At 53.7% G+C, this 27,319-nt stretch overlaps 1 protein-coding gene across 5 annotated transcripts in view; it reads left to right on the forward strand.

Moving 5' to 3' along the window:
• The window catches only part of DPYSL3 (dihydropyrimidinase like 3), a 41,110-nt gene that overhangs the window by 12,549 nt on the left and 1,242 nt on the right, over positions 1 to 27,319 (forward strand). Inside the window, exons 3-16 of one of the 5 annotated variants that reach the window (XM_075715922.1) lie at positions 3,962 to 3,995; positions 8,911 to 8,939; positions 9,216 to 9,230; positions 11,070 to 11,158; positions 13,502 to 13,686; positions 14,741 to 14,905; positions 15,174 to 15,235; positions 15,676 to 15,756; positions 18,079 to 18,147; positions 21,226 to 21,346; positions 22,847 to 23,003; positions 25,823 to 25,964; positions 26,276 to 26,446; positions 27,049 to 27,228. In XM_075715922.1, coding sequence (XP_075572037.1) covers positions 11,139 to 11,158; positions 13,502 to 13,686; positions 14,741 to 14,905; positions 15,174 to 15,235; positions 15,676 to 15,756; positions 18,079 to 18,147; positions 21,226 to 21,346; positions 22,847 to 23,003; positions 25,823 to 25,964; positions 26,276 to 26,446; positions 27,049 to 27,228 — 1,353 coding nt within the window. In that variant the 5' untranslated portion in view covers positions 3,962 to 3,995; positions 8,911 to 8,939; positions 9,216 to 9,230; positions 11,070 to 11,138. Of the gene's footprint in view, positions 1 to 2,717; positions 2,721 to 3,794; positions 3,834 to 3,961; positions 3,996 to 8,910; positions 8,940 to 9,215; positions 9,231 to 11,046; positions 11,159 to 13,501; positions 13,687 to 14,740; positions 14,906 to 15,173; positions 15,236 to 15,675; positions 15,757 to 18,078; positions 18,148 to 21,225; positions 21,347 to 22,846; positions 23,004 to 25,822; positions 25,965 to 26,275; positions 26,447 to 27,048; positions 27,229 to 27,319 lie in introns of those variants that run through there. The other 4 variants (XM_075715923.1, XM_075715920.1, XM_075715919.1 and 1 more) reach the window with 4 other exon arrangements.

Genomic DNA, 27,319 nt, shown 5'->3' on the forward strand with positions numbered 1-27,319 from the left:
CTTGTGAGCACTCATCACGTGGAGCCGGACTCCCCCATGGAAGTAAGGGTGATCCCATGGATCTCAATGGGAAGGGGACAAACAGGGTGGAGGGAGAGCCACAGCTCTGGGTCAGCAACGCCCTTCCTCCAGGGATGGCATGCCCAAGCACAAGAAAAGCTTCTCTGAAGTTTGTGTGTGGTGGAAGTTCCTGGTGCGCTGGGGTAGGAGTGTGTGACCAACCTCTTGAGGCACCGCATCCTGCCAGAGGTCCCTTCTGGAGAGGGTGCACCAGCTGCAGTGTTTCCATCTCATAGATTCACTGCCCAAGGTAGCTCAGCCCCTGAAAACTCGTCTGCTAGGAGAGAAAAGGGGATGGTTTTATGCAAAGAATACATATGGGGAGGAGACCACGTCCGTGGGGATGGGCTGTCCTGGCAAGTCCGCTGAACATTATGGCATTTGAGCCCTGATTATTCCATGAGTGGTTATATTCACTGTACCTCGGTTGTGCCTGTCTGTAAGAGCCGTTGATCACAGATGCGTAGGGCTGGTGGGATCTGCTTTCATCCTTTGCACTAGCGCTCAGTCAGCAGCATCCTGGTCTTTACAGACAGGTGTTGAGCCTGGCTGCCGAGCATTGACAGAACACGGTCAGAGCTGGGTTTATTTTGGTGACAAAGTTCTTGCAGCAGCACATGCCTTCTACTCTGTGTTCACACTGCTGGTGTTCCTTGTCATGCTCCTGTCACCCATCGTGGCTGTCCACAAACATCTACTGCCATGTTATCCCTGTAGGTGTTTCTGTGGAGGTTATGAGCTGTAAGACTATTGCCATTTTTAAGAAACTTTCAAATTGACCATGCTTCATGTTGGGGATGTTTTGAAGCATGCAAGTAACACCTTGCTGATTGCACCTGGAAGAGGTCCTATGGGGAAAAAAAAAAAAAAATCTTTCCATTTTGAATGTTCTGGGCCATGGGCAGCATGTTTTACTCTGTATTTGTGCGAGTGTCACGTAGCAACCAGGAGGAAAGCACATCTCTTCAAAAGAAGGATCTGAAGTCACCATGGTTGGCCAGCATCCAGGGGGCTGATGCAAGCTCTGTTTTTGAAACTGTCCAGGTACTCAAGTCAGCAGCATCTGTTTGTGTAGTCATTTATCTATTATTAACTAATTAAGTGCCACTCCAGACAAAGTAACATGGTACTGCCCAGCTTGGGGATACTCTTAAACTGTCTGGAAAATGTGTGAGTGAAGTTTCAGGAGGTTTGGCGGTAGGAGTCGAGGGTCTTTCTCGCATCCCAGCCCCAGCCAGTCTAATTTCAGTAGAGACCAGGACCTGTTCTTGGTTCTTGAAGCATCGCAGCGTTGTGGCAAGGACAGTATGGTCTGGTAGCTTATCTCCTCCCCACAACCCTCCTCGGTCGCAGAGGCTCCAGCACAGCCCTGCTCCCGCATTCCCTTCCTGGTGCTTGCAGACACCTCCCTGGCCAGGGATCCAGCAGGGAGAGGGAGGGCTTTCAGCCCATCTCCTGCCACGGCTGGGGTCACCAGCTCACAGGCAGCAGCATGGGAGCTGGGGGAAGGGAGACAGCAAGCAGTGGTCCAGCTCTGCCAAGGAGCCCATACAATTTTGCAGATACCCTCATAGTCGTGGCAGTAATAAATAGGTTCAGTAATAAATAGGTTGAGAAGTTGCTGACTTTCACTTTAAGCTGGTAAAAGCTTTTTGGGTTTAGAATAAATATGTATTCAGTAAAACTTTCTAAGACCTTTGGCAGAAGCACACACAGGATAACAGAGTGAGTAATAAAAGCATTTGGCTAGATTACTGAGCCAGTGGAGACATCAGAGCTTGTAGTAGGGGGGGCTGCTATACCAATTTATGTACTTCTTAAACCCTTCAGCAAGGAGAACATGTTATTAACACTATGGAGTGTGACCCTCTACTGAACCCTGGCAGCAGAGCACATGCTCCAGACAGTCCATGATGCAATCACCCACTTCCCCAGGGCTTTGTAGCAGTCAAAGTTGGTTGCCGCATCAGGGGTTGTGCTACAAAGGTTGCTTTGCTCGTGCACACTGTGGTTAGGAGAGTGCTCTTCGGGTCCCTGCAGCCATTGCAAACCATAGTTAGGTTCTAGTTTGGAAAGCAAACTAGAGGGTTGAGTGTTGATCATGCGGGTCGGATGGCTTGTGTTTCTAGCAGGAGCTAGAAATCAGATTTACAGCAATGCCTGTGCCAGGTGTGGCTGTAAGATCTGGGTAGCACAAGGCACACCATTAGCTGCTGCCTGGCAGCAGGATCTGTAGGAAGGTCTCGCTGATGGTGTTCAGAGCTCTGCACGTGAGAGGAGTCGCAGCTGGCCTGGGTGAGAAAGTGAGGTTCAGGCCTGGCCATGGCTCTGCAGGGCAGCGGACCTGCCGGCAGCATTGTGGATGGTGTCAAGTAGGAGAGGGCAGACAAGTTCTTCCCGTCCATCATGGCAGAACTCCAGCTGGCCCGGTCCTGGCGTCCCAGGCCCAGCATGGTCTCTCTCGGCACACGCCAAATACTTGTAACCAGTTCCACAGTTTAAACCTTCCTACCAAGATCACAGCTGAGGAGATACAGAAGTCCTTAGTGCTGCCAACACTTGTAGTGTTTACATAGGACACAAGATTCATGGAGTCAGATGCGTAGTGCATTTTCTTTTTATTTTTTAAATGTTTCCAATTCTTGTGCCTGTGAAAGCAAGTTTAAGGTGATCCAAATGCACTCCAGCAGTACCAAAAACTCCACTATTTTATAAATCTCTTTCATTTTTACTCACTATTACATGGAAAAGTTTCAGCTTGCAAAGAGCCTTTTTTGTGGCCTGCTCCCCCGGTTGCCCTCTCTGCGGGCTGGCCTCAGGTTCAGACCTGGCCCCACACGGGCCAGCTGCGCGGCCCCTCCGCAGCCGCCCCAAGCCCAGGGCTTCCCCGGCGGAGGGGCACGGGCCTGGAGGCTGGGCTCTGCCCGGGGCCAGCCGCGTGGTGGGGGCCGTGTCAGGTGCGCAGCACCTGGTGCCGGTGCCCGGCACCTGGTGTATGGAGGGTGGCGAGCCCTGAGCGGTGCCCGGGGGGTTGTGCGTGGGGAGCTGCGCCTGGTGCGTGGTGCACTGGGAGCGGTGCCCGGAGCCCAGTACCTGCTGCTGTGGGAGTGGTGCCCAGAGCCCAGTACACGATACCGGGGGCGGTGCCCAGAGCCCAGTACCCGATGCCTGGTGCACTGGGAGTGGTGCCCGGAGCTCAGTACCTGATACCCGGTGCACTGGGAGCGGTGCCCGGAGCCCAGTACCCGATGCCTGGTGCACTGGGAGTGGTGCCCGGAGCTCAATACCTGATACCCGGTGCACTGGGAGTGGTGCTCGGAGCTCAGTACCTGATACCCGGTGCACTGGGAGCGGTGCCCGGAGCCCAGTACCCGATGCCTGGTGCACTGGGAGCGGTGCCCGGAGCCCAGTACCCGATGCCTGGTGCACTGGGAGCGGTGCCCGGAGCCCAGTACCTGATACCCGGTGCACTGGGAGTGGTACCCGGAGCCCGGTACCCGATGCCCAGTGCACCGGGAGCCGTGCCCGGTGGCGGGGCGCCTCCTGGCGGTCGCGGGCGGCGTTGTGGGCGGGGCGGGGCGGGGCGGGGCGGGGGGGCCGTCCGTCCGTCCGTCCGTCCGTCCCCGGTGGCGGCTGGCACGGCGGGCGCGGGCTCGGGCTCGCCTTTGTGCGGAGCCGGCGAGGAGGGCAGCGCAGGCGGCGGGCCGGGCCGGGCAGGGCGGGCGGGCGGCGCCATGTCGTACCAGGGCAAGAAGAACATCCCGCGCATCACGGTGGGTGCCGCGGGCGGGGCTGTGCGGGGCGGCCGGGAGGCGCGGCGGTGTCCGGGGCGGCCGGGAGGCGCGGTGCCGGTGCCCGGTGCTGGAGGCCGGAGCGGGGCGGCGGCGGCGCGCAGACAAAGAGCCGCGGCCCGGCCCCCCCCCCCCCCCGCCCGCGCAGGTGCCCCGGTCGCCCCCGGCTGGGCAGAGCCGCGCCCCGGCGGGCTCGGCGCTGGCCGCAGCTTCCGCGGCGGCCGGGCTGCCCGGGCACTGCCAGCGTCCCCGCCGGCAGCAGCCCGGCCCGGGAGCCCGTCGCCCGGGGCTTCGCTGCGAGCGGGGCCGGGGAGCGGCGGCCGCTGCCGGGGCGCGGGGGGGGTGCGCTGCGGCGGGCCCGGGCTGGCCCGCAGGGCCTCCTCCGCGCCCGGTGCCCGCCGCCCCCGGGCGGGTCTCCGCCGTGCCGCAGCAGGTGCAGCGGTGCCGGTCGCTGGCGCGGCAGCGCAGGGACCGCACCTACGGGCAGCGCGGCACGGCCATGCCTCCTCCCAGCCAGAGGCAGGAGGCTGCCTGACAGCTTCTCTTTGAGGGTGCAGGGAGCCCCGCTCTCCGGGGCCCCACCGATGCCTCTCTGGGCTTTCACGCTCTGCTCCGGCTTGTGCCTCCGCCGCCGGGCGCAGCTGCTTTCCCCGGGCCCTCCCCGGAGGAGCCTGCGTGGGGCTTTCTTCTGGGAAGGCGATCGGGTCTTTCATCTTGTTGATGGCTTTCCGCTGGCTTCGTATAGCTCCTGGTTTTCCCCCCGAGGACAGCTTTGGCCCCTTGAAGAAAAAGGAGAAACAAAGCACTTGAGCTTCGTTATCCTTTTTAATGTACAGATGTGAACAAAATGCTCCCAAAGAAGCGCAGAGATCATTAACCACTGTAAAGAGAAATTCCTTTGTCAGCCCAGATTCAGTTGCTTTAATAAGCAATATTACTGCTTTACACATCTTGCCTTTTCTGTATCCTTAGACCACCATGGTGACAACGTTATTGCTGCAGGTGGGGTTTCTCCTATTCTCTGGGTTTTCTTCTACAAGGACCTTTATGATATGCTTTACCAATCTGCAGGGCTCATTCCTGCTCCTTTGGGTGAGAAAGCAGGAACTTTCTCACCTCAGTGGTAACAAAATCTCACAAGTTGCTTTATTTCTCCCTATTAAATGCTTTTCTCAGCCTGCTGAAGCTGAAAATGCTGTGGGTGAGTGGTGTCTGCGTAGCTGTTGTTACAGGTAGCTCTCTCCTCTGGCTTCTGCAGCTTTGTGACGACCCTCCGGGACTCACTTGCCCTGTTCTGCAGCATTATCGTGTCCTGGCTGGGGTGGAGGAAATTGCTCTGGAATTCTGGTCAAATGACCTGTATGTCCTGAACCCTTGTTTTGAGGCCCAAGGGAAGCAATGAAGTGAAGTCAGGTGTTGGGTGGTCTTCTCTATTTTAATGGAATGGCAGAAAGAAAACCTCAGCTATGGTGTCTCCCCTAGAACAAAGCCTCTTCCGTCCCTTTCTGCAGATTGTGGCCCCCTGGGCATTGTTTTGATTGTTTATTCCTCCTTCCTAGATTTCCGCCTCAGAATCTGTTCTTGCATGTCAGGACACATAGCGACTTCTGAGGACAGCAGTTGTCAGCTAAGCTGCACTTGTTAGGAGAGAAATTTTTGGGACTGCGTTGTGCCATTAGGATATAAGATATCTCAGAGACCTTTAAAGCATCACAGCTGGGGGGAGGTCTGGAGTGTGAGAGTATACAGGGAATTACAGGAGCCACCTTGTGCTGGCAAGTAACTCGCCTGTAGCTCTCAAAGCTAATAGCACTGAAGCGATGACTGAGCCCGCAGATGAAGGGGGCAGTGCCTTCTTCACTTCTGTCACCCAAGCAATAGGCAGGTTTGGCTTTTGTGAAGGATGTATTGGAAATTTGAGTATTTTTACTTCGTGACAGCTGTTGTTTGAACTGTAGAGTGTGATTCTGGAGATGCACAAACACTCCCTCCTGGTTTCTCTCATACTCAACAGTGCTGCAGTCGGAATTTGTGGTTAGTTTCTGCCGATAACATCCAAAACCCCACAGTTTGCCTGTTGTATCTGTTTGCAGCAATTTCTGGTCTCTTCTAGGAGAGCCATTTTAGTGGAGAAGCCAGGAGCATGAGTGAGGGATGCATGTGTTTGTGTGAGATAAATTGCTGTGGGAATTATTCCCAACCTGAATTGGAAAAGCCTGGTCAAAAGCTATGTGTGACAGGCAAGACCGTAGCCATTGAAGGAAGATTGGGAAGTATGGGCATATCTGTTGGTTGCATTGTGGAGAAAACATGGGGAGAGGAGGTTCACTGAGTGTTTTGGCTTTCTCAGTAGTTGCTTCATCAGCTTGGTATGGAAGTGCTGCTCTTCACTGCGCCTTAGGTTGTGCAGAGTGCATGAGAGACCAGTAAACATAGTATTACTTTCTAGAACTGTGGTGATGCTGGGATGCCCAGCTCAGGAGAATAGTAATTTCAAACCTTGTGTGTCTATTGAGAGACTTTTTATTCATTCCTTTTCTTTGGTTGTTTGGAGATATGATCAAAATACTTCCCCTCCTGCTGTCCACAGTATGTTTTCCTATTCCTGCAGAAAGAGAGGTGGAAGACTCAAGTGGTGAAATGCCTTGCCCTGGTTTCACAAAATAGCTGCTAACAGTTGCCCAGTCTTTGTGCTTTGGTCACAAAAACCTTTCCTATCTCAGGCAGAGTGGAGTTCCCATATTTTTTTCTTGGTGTGAGCCATGCCCATCCTGTTCAACCACAGGCACCGTCTCTGTGATGTCTCTGGCACCTCTAAAAACAATGAGGTCTGCATGGGGATGGCTAGTATGTTGTATCAGGTGCAAGTGGGGCGAAAAGCCTCAGTTACTGACTAGATGGATTTTGGTAAACTGGCAGCTATCAGTATGGCATTTCTTACCATGCCCACAGAGCATGGGGAATCACTGAGTGCAGCTGGTGGCTGGCTGGCTGTCCCTGTGATTCCAGCCAGGGGTTTGTCCATTAGTAAGGAGAAGACATCCAGCTACTGATGAAACACCATTGCAATTAGTGTCTCTTCTTTTACAAGGGAAAGAGCAGTAAAGCCATACACCTGCTTCCATGCTGCCCTAATTATGCCCTTGTGTTTTGTAAACAAGGTGAGCACTATTCTTGGCTGGATTCAGCAGCCTTCTGGAAGCCGCTTCCTCCCTTTGCTTCTGCAGTGTCACACTGAGAAATGTTGAGACCCCTTGATATTTTGGGATCTCAAATGACCAGATGATGCTTAAGAGCATCAGGAGCAGAGTGTGGGCATAAGGGAATGGGTACTGGTTTTGAAAGCTTGATCCCAAATGCCAGCAGGCAGAGAGACAGGGAATGTTCAGCTGAAAGGCTTCCCAGTGGGGCAGGGTTGTTAGGGGCTGGTGGTGATCCTGCCGGCTTTTGGCAGAGCTGTGCTGGAAGGATGCTTCCAGGCTTGGTCTTGTGGGGCAGCACCTGTGCCTGCAGAAATCGATGCTCACGAGAGGTCCCACACCGGTGACAAACGGGCTGTCGCTGGCTGCGTGGAGACTTGCTGAGACACAGTCAGCAGCGGAGATCAGGCCGGCAAGCCTGACAGGTCCGTGCCAGCGGTCAGGTAGAGCTGCGTGCAGCCACGGTCTGCGTGGCACCTTTCGCTCACGCTGCCGCTTTGGCATGCCGGGCCCTTTGTACAGAGGCCAGCCCCTGCTTGCTCCCGCAGCCTGGGGCTGAGTTGGGCAGCGGAGGCGGCCGGGCTTTGGGCCCTGGGCACGCTCTCCAGCCCCGCAGCGCTTCTGCCGGGCCGGGAGCGAAGGTGCTCCCTGCAGTGCCTCGGTGGCTCCTGGTGCGGGAGGGTTTTTCCATGTGCTAACAATGGCTGATGACACAGCCTGACACTGGCTGGCGGGGAGACGTGGTGGGTGTGGAGACGCACAAATGAGCCCTGGCAGGGGAAACAGTGCATTTATTGTAATCTGAGGCTGCTCTGGCAGCGTGTGCTGCAGAAGCCTGTCTATTAAGTCAGACTTGTTTCCTTCTAACTGCTTCATTCTCTTCCTTTCTTGTTCGCCTGCCTCTTAACGTCTGGGTGCACTCCTGAACGATGCCAGAGCCTGTAGATGTGGTGTCATCTGGATTTTACTTGCTTTATTGTATTTTTCCCTTGTAGCTGGTGGGGAGGCGCCGATGCAGCCCTTCTCTCCTGTGGGCATGGAGGGTGTCTGGTAGCCCTGAGGCGGCGCCCGATCCCCTGAATGAACGCCTTGTGTGTGCTCCAGCCATTATGGACCTCTCAATTTTGTGTACTAACACAGTTAGCCCTGAGCAGCCCTTCACATCTGCCACAGAATGACCATTTGTGTTTGTGGGCAGGCATATTTTCAGAATTCATATTAACAGTTTATTCAGTAATTGTCAAGTGCTGCAGTCTCCTACCCCCCGTGCCTCCTGTGCTTGTCTCCCCTTGCTTTCTCTTGTCCGATGCACAGGGAGAGGCAGGCCAGCACCAGTATTTGCTGGCACTCCTGCACTCTAGCAAAAACGAACTCCAGGGCCTTTGGGAAACCAAGTCGGGGAGGTTTAAAGGGTGTGGGCAAGACAAAAAAAAACGGAGGCTCGGTCATGTTACTTGGTCTGGGCAGGTAGACTTTTTTCTCATTGTGCAGGCTAGGTAAAGCCAAGGAGGATCTGCCAGGGCGTAGGGGACTGGCTATGTGGGAGAAACTCTATGTACAGTTGGCTGAAATATAAAATGAGAATCTCCTTCCCTGTGTTTCTGACTGTGGCCCTGATTCTTCCATAGCTGACACCTGATACTGTTACTTGGCAGTTTCTATCTGTATTTCTTGTAGTGTTACTTAAATACTCATAATTTGCATCCATGGGAGCCATGGCTCAGCTGCTTGACCCCTGTGACTGACAGGCTATAAGCAACTGGCTGTGGTCACACTTAGCTCTTTTAGGGGTTTCTGAACTTAAAATTACAGTGTTGTTAGTGAGACGACAATTGAATAGGCACAAAAGGAAGGACAAGCGCCCTGTGCCAGCGAAGGAGGAGAATCAGTGGCTCGTCAACAGCACCTGTTTGTGCTGGGGGTCCTCAGCCCCAAAGCCGAGCATCGCCTGGCATGTGCCCATCAGGGAGGGATGCAGCGCAGGCTGAGAGCTGGCATGAGGACCCGGGACTCCTGGGCTGGCACGAACCTGGCTCTCGTCCTGCCTCGGCTGTACCTGAGGAAAAGAGCTGCACGTGAGAGGTGGTAGTGGCCCCCCAGGTTGCTAGTCAAGGCACGCATCTTTGTGTGCTGGTTGTGATCTGTTCAAGCCAGCTGTTTAAAGGAGCTGTGCAGGGAGGTCAGTGACCAGCAAGGTGCCCTTGCTTCCAGACCCCCCCTCAGGCAGCAGAGTTCTGCTAGACCTCCGCACCGATGTGTTAGCTTAGGTCAGGGGCAAGGGGAGCTGACCTCGGGTCTGCGTGGCGGGGAGGATGGTGGGTGGGACAGGAACGGGAACAACTTGGCCGTGCGCTTTTCCTGGTGGGAGGCAAGGCTTCTGATCGGTGTTAAGCTGTGCTGAGTGGGGATGGGGAAGGTAAATCCCTGTTGCTGGGACTCGGGTTGCTGGTCATCGGTGCAGCTGTGGGAAAACCCTTGCCTGGGAAGCGAGGAGAGACCGTGTCTCCTTCCCCTGCAGCAGCGCTGAGCTGCAGCCGGGGTAGAGAGTGCCGCGCATTCTCATCCTTTCCCCACCCAGTTTCTTTGTCTCGACTGTGTGTGGATGAGATTGCCGTAAAAACGCACACCAGTCTCAGGGCTTTGGCTGCTGCAAGCTGCAGGGACACGGGGGGATTCTTTCGCATCCTTCTGTTGCCAGGGAGGAAGCTGCAAATTACCACCACTGTGGTGATGCTTCCAGAAATCACCCCAGGGGTGGCAGATGAAGAACAAACCCAGTTGCCTGTAGAGGAATTAATTGTGCAAGAGCTTCACAGGGTGAGGCTGGTGTGTGAGCCCTGCTGAAGGCTCCAGTCAGCCATGGTCCGGGATTGGACTGTGGAAGGGGGGTGTACTCACATGCCAAAACCTGGATTGTGGGCACCAGGGGGAGCAGAAAGGAAAGTAAGGGGAGCTTGAGAGCTGGAGGGTTGTTGGAGGCGTTTTAAGCAGTCAGGAAGACTACATATTCTCTGGAACAGCGCAGTCAGCTTATGTCACCTGAATACCTGGTAGCCATGTGTGAGATCAGGCTGCTTGCCCCTGTACTGCCCACAGCTGGTGTTCGGACTTGTACAGGTGGAGGTAGAGGAGCAGGACCTCAGCCTTCCCCGTTCCTCAGGACAGGGTCTGTTCCCCACAGCACAGTGTCCCTTCTCTCCCGTCAGTGTATGCTGGGTTGCCCAGGTCCTTTTGGGCGTGAATACAGGAAGAGCATAAGAGCAGTTCTGGTCTGGGTGCTCCTCCACGGTCAGGCCGTGCTCCTTGGGAGAAGGCTGCTGGCCGCTTAGGTCAGTAGAAAGGAGAACAGAGGAGGTGGTAAATGGTGAGGCGGGAATGCAGTACAGTGCCTCCTGGGTCTTGTGTAGACCTGCGACGTTGTGGAACACCTCAGAAGGATTACCCTCAGCATCACAGGGGAGGGACACATTCTACCAGCTGAGGCATCATCTTCAGGGCTGCCTGTCCTGTTGGTGGTCTTTGCAAGGTGATAATGGATGAGAGAGAGATAAATTGTCTTCCCTAATGCAACTTATTTTGCATGGTATTTGGATAAGATTTAAAGACCTGCCCTTCGTAACAAACTTGCTGTAAAAATACTGGTATGTGGCTTGTGCTGCCTGCAGATTTATGTGCAGAACGACCTGGTGTAGGAAGCTTTTGACTTCTCTCTGTATATTTTATGGAAGCACATTTGCTGTGTCCCCAGTGACTCTTCTTTGTACTCATTCTGCCTTGGTGGTGTTTCTGGCAGCACCTGCTCCATTCAGAAACAGCCCTACCAGTATGGGCTGTTTTCAATCCTTGCTCTTGTCCTGTTGTTTCAAGTGTCGGTACGGATGTGAACTTTCTGCAGTATTGGCTGTTGGGGTGAGCTGTCCGATGCAGTAGGAGAGCACCCAAGAAGGGCACCATACTGGTCGCTGAGAAGCACGTGTATTGCCTGCTACTGACAGCTGCTGTGTTCTTCCCTTCGCAGAGTGATCGTCTCCTTATTAAAGGAGGGAGAATAGTCAATGATGACCAGTCATTCTATGCTGACATTTACATGGAGGATGGCCTCATAAAGTAAGTATGGGACTTCTACAGCGTATTATCTCTATCTCCCCTTAAATCAGCTTCAGGTTGGATGGTTATTGGCTTTTTGTGGATGTAGTCTGTACCCAACTTGCTAGCCAGTAAAACTTGATAGCCCGCTCTGGTTAGAGGCTCGGCTCTCTGCAGTGTGTGTGAGTACATATGTGATTGCCTGATGTGTTTACATAGTAACTCCAGTGACTGAATTGCAACCAGCCTGGTGACTTCGTGACACAGCATCCATTGTACAACAAAACTGTACCTAATAGCACCAGGAACAAGATTTATCTTTGACTCCTGTTTTGCCCTGTGTTAACAGTATTAGCATGAATGACCCCACACAAGATCCCGTTTGTTAGCACTAACAAGGACAGTGCTGTGCTGCAGGTCATCTGCATCCTTGAGATTTTCAGGAATTGCAGGCAAACCTCTGGGTCCCACCCAGCTTCTTCGTGTGTGTTTCAGAGGTGCAGTAATAACTCCATTGTTTAAAGGCTGCAGTTCAAACGTGGCAAATGCATCACGTTGGGACCAGCTCCAAGCTGGGTGAATTGAAAGAACCGTGATAGTTTATAGCAGAGGGACTTGAAAAGGCATTCCTTGCTCTATGGTGAGAGGAAAATATCCAGCCTTCCTAGGATGGTGTAGTTTAAAAATCCAGCAGTAGAGAAATACTTCAAGAAGTGGGACTGTATTTTTTATGAGGCTGTTTTTAGCTGGTGGACAAGAGCATTGGTGATTGACTAGTACTTGTACCCAGGCAGGGATCAGGGCCAGCTTCAGATCTTGCTATGACACAGACTTTCTGGGTATCCTTGGGCAAATCACTTAGCCTCGTCTGCAGCCTGGAGGTCACAGAATTTCATTGCCTTGGAAGTTACATGCTCTCCAAGTGAATTCTGGTAGGAATACAGTGAGCAGTTTAAATCCTTTGGTGATAGATTCATCTCAATAAAAGTGGTGGAAAGACCTGCTGGTTTATTGCTCTGAGGACACTGGAGCGAGCAGTTCTGTCCACGGAACTTTTGTTGTTCTAAAGAAAAAAAAAAATCTGCAAAGTGACTAAGGAACTTGCTCCTCATTTACCTCCCCACTGTGTCAAGGAAATCAGAAGTTTTCCATTAAAACCAACTTGTCTTTTATCTTGATTTATCAGGGAAGACTGAGGAAGGCTTGATGAAAATAGGATTTCTGGAAGAAGAGATTTGAAGGCTGTGTGCTACATATGGACAGATAAAGGGATTGAGGGGGCGGGGGACTGAGTGAAGGGAGTCCTAAGGTTCAGGTGACCTGGCCTGCAGGAGGGTATGTCTAGGGAGGAGAATGTCATGTGCTAGAACAGCACAAACTCCAGAGGACTGTAATGGAATTTTAGGTTACGAGTAGATGTATACTGCAACTTCTTATTTTTAGGTACTTGGGATTTTAGCAGCCTTCACTACAGTGTGGCCCTGCTGATAGCAAAGATGTCCTTCAGGGTCATGAAGGAGACAGCATGAGAGGGGAGGTCCTGGGGAGGGGAGAACTCTGTGCTCCTTGGGAAGAGAGTGAGCCCAGTGCTTCCAGGCTGTGCCGCGAGCCCAGCCAGGCTGCAGCCAGCCACGCTGTGCGCTTTGTGAGCTCCTCCCCAGCTCCCCGGAGGGAGGCTTCCCTTTACCCTCGGGACTTTGTGCTGTGAGCAGCATTACAAGTCCCTGAGGAGCCCTGAGCTGGCCTAGCAGCTGTGGCATTATGCTGGGAAATCATCTTTCTCTGTAAGTAAGCCTCAGACTTGAGCCTTACTTAAGGTGAGCAGAAGGACGGGGGAGAAGAGAGATTAGGGGTGCAGCTTACTGGAAGCAGGGCTGGTGTCGGGTTTTGTGAGCATGCACCCTGGGTGAACAGGTAGGACTGCTACGCTGGAAACGCTTGCAGGATCCTGACTCATGAGTCTGAGGGGTACGAAGTGTCCTAGGCAGCTTCTCACCATGCACTGCAGAGATCTGCATGCCCATCAGACCATACTCCCCAGCTATCCCAACCCAGTGCCTGCCCCAGACAGCAGGTGCCACCATGGCCACCGTTAGAGCAGTCGGACAGATGGCAGCCACCCCTGGCCTATGCAAATCGTAGGTTTAAGCAAGTAGGACAATCCTGCATTTTGCTGCATGGCGAGGTGGTGTCACTCTGCTGGCTCCTGCAAGCCCAGGTGTGGGAGTGGGAAGGAGTGGGAAGGAGTGGGACATTTCTGCCAGCGGGAGGAGTTGACCTGGCTGCTCCCTAGGTGAACTGTCGATTATGTTGTGGCTGGTTTTCCTTTGTGTGTGGCTCACCATCTTGGTATGATCTCATCAGGCAGATTGGAGACAATCTGATTGTCCCTGGAGGGGTCAAAACTATAGAAGCCAATGGGAAGATGGTGATCCCTGGAGGAATTGATGTCCACACTCGCCTGCAGATGCCATACAAGGGGATGACAGCTGTGGATGATTTCTTCCAAGGGACGAAAGCCGCCCTGGCTGGTGGAACCACCATGATCAGTGAGTGCAGTAGGCAGGTCCTGTACGTGACAGCACCAGCAGTCTTGGGACGTTGCCCAGTTATTTCTTTTTCTCTTTGATTTTCTCAGTCTTCTTTGTTTTAAAGGTCCATGACAGTGTGCTCATCGTTTCTGTGATCTCTGTCAGTCCAGTCTAGAGAGCGAGGAGTGGCATGAATCTTTGGGATCCTTAGTAATACTGAAGTGGTGGTACAGGAGATTTGCATAGAACCCCTTGCCCTTGCAGGTCCCGTGGTCTGCAGTGCTTCATTGTCTGCAGCCACTGGCGCCCCTGGAACTCTCAGAAAGGAACAATGGCATAACTTTTTTTCCCTGTTAAATGAAAATAGGGCAGCGTGATGCTCAGATGACTCTGAGCAGAGCGACAGAGCAATGTCCTGGCATCCCGCACTGCTCAGAAATAAACAGTGCTAATGAAAAAGGGAAGGGAATTCTGAGGTCCTTCCCTGGAGAAGGCCACAGCTATGCACTGGTTTGAGGTCCAGGTTTTACTGCTGTGCAATGGTCACAGCTCTGCACTGCAGGTTTTCTTGGGATGCAGGAGCAACTGTTGATCCTTCCAGTAAAGGACTGGGTTTCTTGCCCTCCCCCCACTGGTTCTTCTTCCCCTGGGCCAAAAAAATAAGTTGTGTGAAATGGACTGTGGCAGGGCATGGGGATTACTTGGTGGGCAATAAAAGGCGCATTAGTATTGCGGCATGGGAGGAGACTATGTGTTAATGGGGTGGAAGTGGGGGTGAGGAAGGACGAGGCCCTTCAGCTTTCAGCTGATTTCTCAGCAGAAGCCTGTAAAAGCCCCTGGTCCCATGCCAAAGGCCGTTAAGCAAAGGCTCTGTGTGCTTCCCTGCCGATAAATGCACTCAGAGGAGCCCAGGCACATTGTGGAGGGGATGGGGACATCTCCAGAGCTGCCCTGAAGCTGCTGAGGATATGAGCCTGGGATCATGGAGATGCCCGGCAGCACGCAGGGCTGCAGCGGGGTGGCCCGGGCGAGGGGCCCTTGCACACCCCTTGCCCCTGCTGTGCCTCTGCAGTGGACCACGTGCTGCCGGACCCCGAGTCCAGCCTGGCAGAGGCGTTGGAGCGGTGGCGGGAGTGGGCCGATGGGAAGGCCTGCTGCGACTACGCGCTGCACGTGGACATCCCCCGCTGGAGCGACCGCGTCCGGCAGGAGCTGCACACCCTGGTCCAAGAGAAAGGTTTGCTGCCCACCGCTCCCTGGCGAGCCGCGTCCCCTCGCCGCGGCGTGGTCCCGGCGGGAGGAGGGCAATGGGTGACCGTGCTGTCGTCCATCCTCTCGCTGCGGAGTGTCTGCTGGGGTCCTGCGCAGCCGCGAGCGGGAGTTGTGCCCTGCGGATGAGCTGGATGAGCTGGCGGGGCCGGCAGCCCGGAGCAGGCAGCCTGACCAGCACCCTCCAGTGAGGGAGAGCCCTCGGCTCACCCCTCTCCTCTCTGCTCTGCCCCTAGGAATTAACTCCTTCATGGTGTACATGGCCTACAAGGATTTGTACCAGATGTCGAACACCGAGGTAAGACCCCCTTCGCCGCCTTGGTTGTGTCGATGCTAGGGGCAGCGGGGGGGACGGCAGCCACGCTGGGTGCGGGGAGGCCAGGGCAGCAGGCGGCTCATGGCTGCTTTCCTCTGCCCTCGCTGCCTTCAGAGAGCTGCCTCTGGGCTGCGGGCATGGTGTGCGGCCACGGGCTGTCCGGGCTCCCACGCTGCAGGTGGAGGCAGAGGTCTGGCGTGGAGAGCACTGAGAGCATCCGCCGGTGGCCATGGCCTTTGGAGAGCTGGTCCCGGCGCGGCCAGAGCTGGTCCCGGCGTGGCCAGAGCTGGTCCCGGCGCGCCTACACCAGGCCCTGCCGCTGCCAGGGCCTTCAGCTGAAGGGCCATGCAGGGTGCCAAGGCTGTGCACGGGCCAGGGCAGTCTGTCTGCTCAGTAATCATTTTTTCTTGTCTCTGTTTTAGCTCTATGAGATATTCAGCTGCCTGGCAGAGCTGGGTGCCATAGCTCAAGTTCATGCTGAAAATGGGGATATAATTGCACAGGTAACTAACTACTCTTCTGGTATGCAGGGACTGAAAATCCATCCCAGGCACATTCGGTGTGGGGCATTAGCAAAATTACATTAAAGCTGCATGGGCGTCTTTTGAAAGGTGATCTCTTTGCTGCTCAGCAGCAATATTAAATTTACCAAGATTTTCTGCTGTGAATATGTGGTGCATAAGTGAATCTGAAATAGCGAATTAGCGATTATCTAAATGGAAGAGAGTGGGTCATCAAGTATGGTATGTTCACTCCAACTGCAGCTCTTTTTTGGTGTGGAGAGGCAGAGACCTTTGGCTTGCACATAATCAGCTAAGAGTTAAAGCGTATTGAAAAGTGCCGCAGCAAGAGAGGAATTTTCTCCCCGCTGTAAGCAAGCAGCCGGCTAATGGAGCTGGATTGGCAAGGGAATTGTTATGAGGGATGTGGTTTGGTGTTCAAGTGGGTTGGCTGTATTGGCCTGCTGTGTTGCAATTGGTGCTGGATAAGAGAAAGTCCAAATGTTTTGATTTTCATTAAGACAGAGAAGATATTGCTAGTTATGCTCTGCAACTACTTGTTTTTTCCTGTCTGTCTCATTCTTGGGAGTCGAAGGAGTGTGAACTAAGAGGTCATTCTTCGAACATCCTCTCAGACTACAAGAATCAATTCTTCTTTGGACTTTTTAGAGCTGTGGTGCACAATTGGATGGCTCTTTCACATGGAAACAGAGTGGTCAGAGGAATTGTCTTGGCTAGAGTTTATCTCTACTTCAGCACCAGTCTAACCACAAAATGCCCCAAAACTCTGAGTTGCTACCACTTCACAGCCCAGGGAATTGCTTCCTTCTGTCAGGACTGATTGAAACATCACAGGCTGGGGTGGGGCTCAGCATGTTGTTAGCACAGAGACGTGATGCTTGTGGTCATCTGCTGGTGGTGGTTCCCAGGAAGAAGGCAGAGGATTTGTCCTCTCCATTCCCCACTTCAGTCCATTTTACTTTCAGCGCTCCTGGCAACTGTGTGTTTCTCCAGAGTTTGGTCAACACAGGAGAGGAGGTTGCAGGGGAAGAGATGTGATGCATGTCCTGAACAGAAATAGGATGTGAGCAGAGCTCCAGACTTCAGACTCTGACATGCTGTAGGTGGTGGGAGAGTGCTTCGTGGTGGGTGAAGAGCAAGATGTGAGAAGAGTATTGTCAAGTCTTTGCTTGGCACTTTCACTGTGGCAGAGAAGGTGTCAGAGGAGGTAACATGCAGCACTTACCTGCTGTGCAGCCTCATCCTTTGATACACTCCTCCAACAGCTGTAAACACATCTGTTATCATTGCTGGAGTTACACGGTCCTGACACAGATTGGTGGCATTATTTAATGCCTGTAAGATGCTCAGTACTCTACAAGACACAAGAAAAAGTGCATAAAACCACTTGCTTACTATTACTGCTGCTGTGCATCCACTTCATGCCCCCCTGACACCTCTTGGAGAAATGTTGCCTGCTGTGCAACTGCACGTGGTTTCTGCAAGTCAAGGGCAGGTGTTGGGTGGGAGCAAACATGTGCATTGCCACAGGCAGTGTGACAGCACATGGATAAAGGTGCAAGGGTCAGAAAGATCCCTGAGTGCCTTGGTCAGGGCAGACCACAAAGTCCCCCTGCATGTTTCCTTTCAGCTCTGTCAAAGGGAGATGTTTGAAACAAGGGAATATGAGAGAAGTCTCTAGGGTACAGACAGGAGATAGGCAGGCCAGCGCATGCAGCACACACACTTATCCATGGTCCTTTTTATAACAGCAAAATACTTGGGATACTGTTAACACAGGAACCAACACCTGACACCACAAGCTACTATAGAAGTTGATACAGGACAGGATTTAGCATTTGCTGATATCCAAATGATTAAACAGCACTGGGGACCCAGGAGTAACCTTGGGAGGAGAATTTTTTTGTTGGCTTTAATGATTGTTTTCTGAACAGTTTCTACTTGGACTACTTGCTTTTCAGAAGGGGAGCCAGGGAGGGCCTTGGAAAGGGACCGTTAAACAGCAAGTGCTGTTCATGGAGCTGGGGAGTTTTGTACCCTTTTTTCCTCCACACTGTGCTTGTTTCATCGAAGAGGTTTCAGTCGGTGTCCACGCTCCCTCCAAGCACTCCTGTTTCCCCATCTCCCTTTCTCTCTCAAACCCCTTGGCAGTGCAGCAGCCTCTCACCGTGCATGGTGGTCCCACGGGTCATAGGGTGGTGGCAGTCCTCAGGGAGGGGCTCAACACAGGAGGGATCTGCTTTTCTGTGTGGTTGATAGTTTCACAGTCTTGTAATGTCTCCCTCTATCCTTTTGATGTCCTAGGAACAAACCAGGATGTTGGAGATGGGAATAACCGGCCCCGAGGGCCACGTGCTGAGCAGACCTGAGGAGGTAAGATGCAAAGGACAGTACCAGCCTTGCTGCACTGAAGAACTTTCCCCACAAATCACAGTAGGGCTTAGTGTATTTAGTGGGGCCAAGCAAGCATTGTGTGTGTGTGTGTGTATGCATCTATGGGTATCTGTTTATACAGGCGATACTGTCCTGTTCATCAGCTCAGGAAAGAGTGAGGTGCTGCGTGTTTGTGACAAACATTTTTCAGTCGTGCTCAAGTCTCGTAGCAGAGACAAAGGCTTCTGAGTCTCCCAGAGATGAATCAATCAACAAAAAGATCTGTATGGCTGTAGCAACATCTGGGGCTGGTTTGGGGGCATTTGTCTTGTATAGGTGACTCCATCAGTGTAAGAGGCTTAAGAATCAAATAGCGAGTTTTAGTTCCTTTGAAAATTCACTGTTCGTGTCTGTCTGAGTGCAGATAGACTCCAGCCTCTTCCTGCTTAATCTCTGCTTAGGGTCTAAAGTGCGTTTCAAAATCAGACGGCCAAAGCCATTGGTGGAAAGAGTGGGAGGGAAGGAGAGGGGGAATTTCCTGGTTACAAACCATTGTCAAGACACTAATTAGATTACTTCTAATTTTAGCTCACAGGGTATTTTTCTGTTGAGTCCATTAATCTGAGTTGAGTCTAATTTTAGATAGGTTTTCTTGAGATAGCTCCCTGCTGAGAGGTGCTTTTAACTTTCCACAGCACATGAAAGAAGAAAACAATAGGAATTTGGTACAATAGCAAAGTCGAGCAGGGGAGCACCGGGACAGATTTGTACTTCAGGGTCTGCTGGGGGTAAAATCAGTGTAACACAGTGCTTATTCTCTTTGAAGTATGAGACTGTAAAGCATTTTCCTGTACAGGGAAGAGACTCAATGTCAAATACAGTAGATCAGAGTCCCTCTGTGTGTAAAATGCCATTTATTTTTATGGCTCTAGACCCGTTGCCACTAGTTGGCAAGCTAACCCACAATTACGGGATGCTGTGGTTGTGCCAGGATTTGAGAATGGTCCTATTATCATAAGCACTGCGGTGGTTCTTGTCCAAAGCTGGTAAAACACTGTTGAGTGTTTGATCTTGAAATGCCATTAAAGCATAAGGGAACTGAGAATAGTACAAGAAGTCTGTAGATACCGTCTGTTCAGCCAACTCCAGAGCTCATTGCCTTTGAAAATAAACAGTGTCCCTCTTCCAGAACATCCTCTACCTGAGAAAATACTAGGTAGAGCACAAATGACCCTGCTACCCCCCATAAAGCCTGCAGGTTGATGGCAAAGCATTGGGAGGGTGGTCCATAGCTCCGTGGGTCTGCTCTGTCCTGGAGGGACCTCAGTGGGGGTTAAAGACATGCTTTTCTAGCAGGTGATGATGGTGATTTGGTAGGGCAGGATGGTGCTGCTCCAGATTATAACCTGCTCTGAAGGGTATTCAGTGATGGCTCTGTTCGCTCCTGTCCACATGTTAGACTCTGTTAACTGTTCAGGTCCATAAGTGCGCTGATAAAGATATTTTCTTGTTTAAATTTCTGTCTAAAGAATCTTTAAGCAGAAGAGAGAAACCTCTTTTCACTGTGCAGCAAATAGGCCTGCAGAAGTACGAGGGGTGTGTAAGTGCATGTGTGTCTGGGTGCAATGGTCTGCTTCTCCTGCTGCTGGGAGAGTTAAGTTTGCACGGCCAGCCGCCTGGCCCTCAGGCAGTTACTGCATTCCCTGCAGCTGGCAGCCCCAGCCTCCCCCGGGAGCTAGCTGATTGGTACATTGTCTTTTTAAGGCTTCTGTTTTGAACTTTCTCATGCCGAAGCTTGAAGTCAAACTGTAGAGCAAACACTTGGAGAAACTCTGGGGTTGAGCTCAGGCTGAGCACGGGCTGATGTAATAGTCCAAAGATACCTCTTGTGATGGAAATCCACCCTCTGCTAAGAGCAGGACAGTGAAACACGGGGCGGGTGTCAGCAGGCTGGGACAAGCAGCAGCTGCATCGCAGGGCGGCCAGACGCTGATGCAGACAGCCTGCCAGCGCATAGCTCTTGCACCCAGCCACAGCCAGGGTGACTGCGATGGTTTTGGCTGGGGTAGAGTTAATTTTCTTCATAGTAGCTCATATGGGGCTACGTTTTGGATTTGTGCTGGAAGCAGTGTTGATAATTCAGGGATGTTTTAGTTATTGCTGAGAGGTGCTTACACAGAGTCAAGGCTTTTTCTGCTTCTCACCCCACCCCACCAGCGAGTAGGCTGGGGGTGCACAAGAAGTTGGGAGGGGGCACAGCTGACCCCAGCTGACCAGAGGGATGTTCCACACCATACGATGTCATGCTCAGCATACAGAGCTGGGGGAAGAAGGAGGAAGGGGGGGGATGTTTGGAGTGATGGCGTTTGTCTTCCCAAGTAACTGTTAAGCGTGATGGAGCCCTGCTTTTCTGGAGGTGGCTGAGCACCCGCCTGCCCAGGGGAAGTACTGAATGATTTCCTTGTTTGCCTTGCTTGCGTGCGTGGCTTTTGCTTTACCTATTAAACTGTCTTTATCTCAACCCATGAGTTTTCTCGCTTTCCCCCTTCTGATTCTCTCCCCCATCCCACTGAGGGGGAGTGAGTGAGCGGCTGTGTGGGGCCTAGCTGCTGGTTGGGATTAAACCACAACAGCGACATTTGGTTAAACCAAACGCAGCTGTAGGGGAGCCTGGAGCAGTGAGTGGTTTGAAGGGGCGGACCCTTTCGCTGTCCGGCATCAGCCTGTGAGCTGTGCTGTCAGGCACAGGCAGCAGTCCCTGGGTTTCTCTGGCTTTCGGGATTGCTGGAACCAGGCAGTGGAAAAAACAGCAGATGCAGCTCTGTGCTGGCCTGGGAGCACAGTCCAGGCAGCGTTCCCCTGGTGAGCATCCGTGGCTGTAGCCTGGGGGTTGGGCCAGGCCCGAGGGAGACTGAACCTCCCCGGTCAGGTCTCCCTGATTAACCTGCCCTCCAGGAGTCAAGGGTAAGAGCGAGGGCACAGGGTGTCAGCAACAATCCGTGGTGTGCTGAGAGGAGCAGGGGCTCTTCCCTGCCTGCCCAGCACTCCTCTGCAGCCGTGCACCGTTCTCTCTTCCAGCTGGAAGCAGAAGCTGTCTTCCGGGCCATCACCATTGCAAGCCACACCAACTGTCCTCTCTATGTGACTAAAGTGATGAGCAAAAGCGCTGCTGACCTCATCTCACAAGCCAGAAAAAAAGGTGAGTGGCAGCTGCTGCTGCACACAGCCTTGCCTTTGCCACTGGGATCCTGGACAGCTGGATTCAGTGGTCCCCATGGCCTCATGGTTGTTTTGCCAAGACCACCACTGTGCCTCGAGTGCGGTCAGCGCTTCCCCTTCTGCTGTTAGTTAGTTCAGCGACGTACCTGACCTGTGAAGGGCACAGGGACACTGCACCAGGCCACATGAGCCACCTCCTGTTGCCCCATCAGGTAACATCAACATGTGGGTCACAGGTAGGAGCAGTGCTTTAAACACCAAAGGTTGTCTGCGGCTGTGAAGGGCACTGTGAGGAGACTCATCCAATCTGCGTGCAAGTGGTTTGAGCTGCTGCGTATTGCCCCGGCCTCCCTTTGAGGTGCTGGCCCCTGGGGGTACCTGGGTGCCTTTTCGGGTGGCTGGGCGGCTCTGTTTGTCACTGGTAGTGGGGCACAGAGACTCCCCACAGCCATGTTCAGCGAGCCTCTATAAAAAGGCTGGGGGGGAAATGTAGAAAATGCATTTGCAGAGAGGGTCTTGGTGGAGTTGGTAACTGTGGGACATAATGACAAGTGTCTCCCAGAAGCACTCACCCAGGCTTTAGAGCATGTTTGGAAAGAAAAGCACAGTTTCTCAGTCCCCATCCTAGTTTATCAGCATGACAAGCCCTGCTCCACCAAAAGCCCTTGGTTGCCAGCTGCTGCCCTCTCCCCTGGCCTGTCCCTGGAGTCAGGCAGCAGAAGGCGAGTGAGGAACAGGAGAGGGGGATGAGCCTGCCACTCTTTGGTGGCACGTGGTAAATATTTACAAGGGATAAAGGAGGAAGAATGCACAGGAGATGACGATGAAGGACACTGTGAGAGACTTGGTCATCAGCCCGCCGTGGGTTCAGTGTTGGGCTGCGTTGCTGTCTGCCTACCCCATTGCGGCCTGTCATTTCTTATCGAATTGCCTGACCCCTGCCAGGTGTGCCTGTGCTGCCGGTCAGCTCTGAGACGTGGCTGTCACTCTTGGGCTGGAAGTCAGCAGGGTGAAATGCCTCCCGCTGCAGCATGGGGACACCAGTGCTTGCAGGAGTGGACCGGGGGCCCTGCTTCTCAGGAGCACGGCTGGGCAGGGCAGGCTGGAAAGCAGCCATCTGCCAGGGCAGGAGGCCGGGTTGCCAGCGTCATTTGTCTCTCTGTGGTGTCTTCTGGGGAACGCAGCTCTGCGGCTGCGCCTTCCCGCGCCGTGCTCCCACCAGGCTTGCTGCACCAGCAGGATCTGTGCCCTTGAGTGGGAGTGCCCTACGGTGATGGTGGGCAGGGCTCGCCCCTGACACCGACGTGAGCCTTGCTGTGCCTCCTGCCTGCCCCAGCACCTGAGGTCTAAGCAGGCAGTGTGGGACAGCCTGACGTGGCTCTGTGTGTCCTCTGGGCACAGCAGGCTCTTGGTAGTGCTCTGGAACAGAGAATGCCTCCAGGCTCCACCCAAACGGCATCCTTTCTGTCCCCCTTTCCAGGCAATGTGGTGTTTGGTGAGCCAATCACGGCCAGTCTCGGGACCGATGGAACGCATTACTGGAGCAAGAACTGGGCCAAGGCTGCAGCGTTTGTGGTCTCTCCACCTCTGAGCCCAGATCCAACAACCCCTGACTACATCAACTCCCTCCTGGCCAGGTGAGTGACAGCTCTGCTGGGCGATGCTGCTAGCAGGAAGAAGCGGACTCTGGCCTCAAATAGGGAGGGAAGAGATTAGGGAGTACCTGGGCAGTGTAGACATTAGTCCAACCTGAACCACTTCACTGTAGGTTTTTAATGAGCTGACTGATGAAATGGCTCTGACTCAGAGCTGTGGTGGCTTATCCCTGAGAGTGGAGGGGAGGACAGGGGAGACACCGTAAGTGGTGATGAGTAATGAGAAAAATTCCAGGGCAAGTAGTCATGAACCATTTTAAATGCCCTGAAGAATGCAAAGAAATGAGGACCAGCTAATAGAGACTTGTCAACGAAAGCATTCACCAAGCAGGAAAAGCCCTTCTGCACATGCAAGGTAGGGAATGGCTACCTGGGTTGCGATGGTGGAGGGGTTACAGGTGTCACAAGCTGGTGGGGGCCCACCAGTCAAATGCAAAGCAGATGTTTTCTCGTGCCTGTACAGGTTAGCAGTAATAGAGCCTGCAGAGTGCACGAGGCCTTTAAGGGCAGCTCACGCACATCTGACAGGGATGGTAGGTCATTTTTTCACCCTGAAGGCAAGGGGGTGGGGAAGGGATTTGTTGAAAATAGAGAGCAAACAATGAAAGCACTTCAGCAATTTGCTTTGACCTTTCACAGTTATACTCCGTCCTCTCACTGGCAAGGCACGCGCAGCAGCTAGGGATACAGAGCTCACTGCTGGCCCTGTCCATGTGCCACGTGTGAATTGCACGCCCCTCTCACCCTGTATTTGCACGCTGAACTGTGCGTGTGGTGGCTGGTCTGTGTTAGCCAGGGATGGCTGACACTGAGGGGGTTGTAAATGGAAATGACCTTTGAGGTAATGCTGGAAACATGTCTGACTAGATGAGCAAGGGATGACTGGTCAGTAAGAGGTGTCTCGGCAGAGGGGCATGTTAGGATAAACCTGGGTTTTGCCAGGATGTAGGTGTCATGGCTGGCCTAAGAGAGATCTGGTGCATTTGGGGTCTGAATATGCAGCTCACCCTGGATTTTGCTGTGGTCAATTTTGATGTGCCTCTGCTCAGTCTGGGTGTATGAAATAGGTACAGGTCTTAGGGACTGGCAGGGAAAAAGTGAGCCCAGCTCCTGAACTGGCTTTCTAATCCTTCCCTTCCACTTCAAATTTACCCCAGACCTCAAAGGAGGCAAGAGCACTTCTGAGTCCCTGCAGCCCACAACCGTCTGTCCTGACACCTTTCCCGTGCCGTTTTCTGTGAGGCTACAGCAGGAGGAGAGGCTGCAAGGCTCCAGCTGGGCTGGACGGCTTGTTTTCTTCCACTGGGACAAATCTGGTGGAGATTAGGAAGCGTGTTGTGTCATCAGCCTGAGTCTCTGGCTCTGCAGTCAGTCAGACATATGGCAGAAATTATCAGAGGAAGATGGAGATTACCAGTGGCTTAGGGCTGATTCGCAGCCCCGAGCAGAGCCATTGTGTCTGCGCCATCCTGCATTCAGGCGCAGCCGGTCTGGGAGCCAGGTGCTCGAGGCCGGTTGCCTCATGCGGGCAATGCCAGGAGCTGGCCTGCGTTGGTCTGCTTCCTTTTGCCCAGCAGCGATGACTTTCTGACTGCTGCCTGTCCCCTGCTCCCCGAGGACCCAGCAGCAGCTGGGTGACTTCCAGGGAGCCATGGGCAGCTCCTTGCCCTGCCCTGGCTGTCGGCAGCTCGCTGGCTCTGCCCGTTCCTGCCCTCTGCCATCATTGCCAGGAATGGGATGGGTCAGGGCATCTCATCCAGCCAGTGACCCTTTCTGGGCAGGGGGGTCTGGATAACAGCACTGGGCTGCAGCTGCTGTAGAGCGCCGCAGTGAAGCTTTTCTGGGCCTCCTGGAGGGAGCTGCTTCTGGGGAGTCGTGGCTCTCTTCATCCCACTGTCAGATTTACATGTGGCTGTGGGGGGTGTTTGCTTTTGTGGCAGAGATGCTGTAGCTTGGGCCAGAGGCGGCAGCTTGGGCCAGCCTGCACTTGCAAGCACACCTTGGTCTGCGCTGCCAGCTGCTTCTCCTGCTGCAGCTTGTGCTGCGAGTGTCCACGCGGGGCTGAGAGGAGCCTTTGGTGAGCTCCTGCCAGATGAAATGTCTCAGGCCAGAGCCCTGGAGCCAGGCTGAGGTGCTCTCCTCACTAGGGAAGGTTGGCAGTGCAAGCGGTGGGCAGCCCACGGGCTCAGCCCCACATAAACCCGCTCCTGCAGCCACATCCCCTCTCCCAGAGACAGGAGTGACGCCTGCCCGCAGCAGGCTTCCCATGCGGCAGGGGAAGGCTGCGCTTGCCCCTCAGGGTGCAGGAGCTGAGAGTACACAATGAAAGCGCTGGCTGTGGGGGACAGTCCTCAGGTGGAGAGGCCTCTTCCACCCTGTGTGGCAGAAAGGCTGCTCTCCCAAGCAGACCTGAGGTGTCTTTTCCCTTTGTGTTAGTGCAAATGTTGGAGTCTCATATGGAAGGACATCTTTTGGCTTGACACAAAGGGCACCTTGTTCCCCAGGGTGGCTTCCCTGGGAGCTGAGCTGTTGACTCCTGTTGTGTGCAGGATGCTGTCCGTGCCCCAGGCAGGCAGCGCAGCGCGGCAGAGCTCTCTTGCCCCTGTGCCCCCAGGTGACGCGGCCACTGCAGGGGCTGAGTCGGGTGGAAGTCTTCAGACTGAGGGGCTGTAGAAACGGGGGTGCAGAGTAAAACAGAGCTGAGCCAGGGGCTGCCGTGCCCATAGATCGTGTCCCTTGCATCCCTGCAGTTGTCTGACCGCAAAACAGCTGATGATGCTTTTGTTACCACCACCCCTCAGTGGTGACCTGCAGGTTTCGGGAAGTGCCCACTGTACGTTCAGCACCGCACAGAAAGCAATTGGAAAAGACAACTTCACGGCGATCCCAGAAGGGACCAATGGCATAGAGGAGCGGATGTCCGTCATCTGGGACAAGGCAGTGGTAAGAGTCACGCTGGGAGAGGGCAGAGCGGGCAAGGCTGATGGGCACCTCAGACACCCATGTCCTCACCCCCGCAGAGCTGGGCACCCAGCTGCCTGTCTCGTCTCTGGCTTTGTGAGTCAAAACAAGCCAGAGCAGGAGAGGCAGCTGTGACTATGCCCCCAGTTTTTGGTCTGTCTGGTGCCAATAGTAAGATCAGTCACAGCAGTCTGGGCCCAGCCAGCCAGTGGCTTGTGTGGGAGTGAGTCTGGTGCTTCCCTGGGCTCTTACTCTCCCTGAAAGAGCACTTTGTTCTCTTTGTGTCTGAGCAGGCCACAGGAAAGATGGATGAAAACCAGTTTGTGGCTGTGACAAGCACTAATGCTGCAAAAATCTTCAACCTGTACCCACGGAAAGGGAGAATAGCAGTGGGCTCGGACAGCGATCTGGTTATATGGGATCCTGATGCAGTGAAGATCGTCACGGCAAAAACCCATCAATCTGTAAGTCCTCTGCTTGTCTGTGAGAATGCTGGAGGGTGGGGTGCGAGTAGCACTGTATAAAGGCTACCTGGCTGCTGGGAGCTTGGCACTGCCGGGCTGGGCTCCAAGGAGGAGGGACTGAGTCCAGGCTCTGCGTGATGCCAGCTGTGACTGTGGTGTTGGATGTCTGTGAGCCCTGGGCTCTGCGCATGGGGCTTTTTTCACCCTTCTGTGTTGCTCTTCTCCTGAGCCTGTCCCACGCAGGTGTAAGGACACGCATTTCTCCTTATCTGGGTTCCTCTTCAGGTACAATTTTTTCCTGGCTTTGCCAACATGCTTTGTTCATGCCTTACCTCAAGCCTAGGTCCTGCCCTCCTCTGTTGTTGGAGTCCTTGCTCACACCGAGCTCCGAAGCAGCAGATCCTGGTTCATGTTGGGACCTCTGGTGGGTTCTTAGTGTGATGGACTAGTGAACTAAAGGAGGCCTCTGGGGCAGGCAAAGCTGTTACAGGTGTCCTCTCCCTGCACTGGTGGCTTCAGCAACGAGGTGTGGGGACTAAACAGCCCTGAGTGGGCAGGCAGCGCTCATGTCCGTCCTGACCATTATCCCCTGGTTGCTGCAGGCGGCTGAATACAACATCTTTGAAGGGATGGAGCTGCGTGGGGCCCCGCTGGTTGTCATATGCCAGGGGAAGATCATGCTGGAGGATGGCAACCTGCATGTGACCCAGGGGACTGGACGCTTCCTGCCCAGCAGCCCTTTCCCTGACTATGTCTACAAGCGCATCAAAGCCAGGAGGAAGGTGAGACGACAGGGATGCCAGGAGAAAGAGTTGGGACACAATTAGCCCTAATTGCCCTCTTCCCTAATAACTGATTGGTTTTCCTCTGGTG

This window comes from Pelecanus crispus, chromosome 8 (assembly GCF_030463565.1).
Source record: "Pelecanus crispus isolate bPelCri1 chromosome 8, bPelCri1.pri, whole genome shotgun sequence".
NCBI classification, from domain to species: domain Eukaryota; kingdom Metazoa; phylum Chordata; class Aves; order Pelecaniformes; family Pelecanidae; genus Pelecanus; species Pelecanus crispus.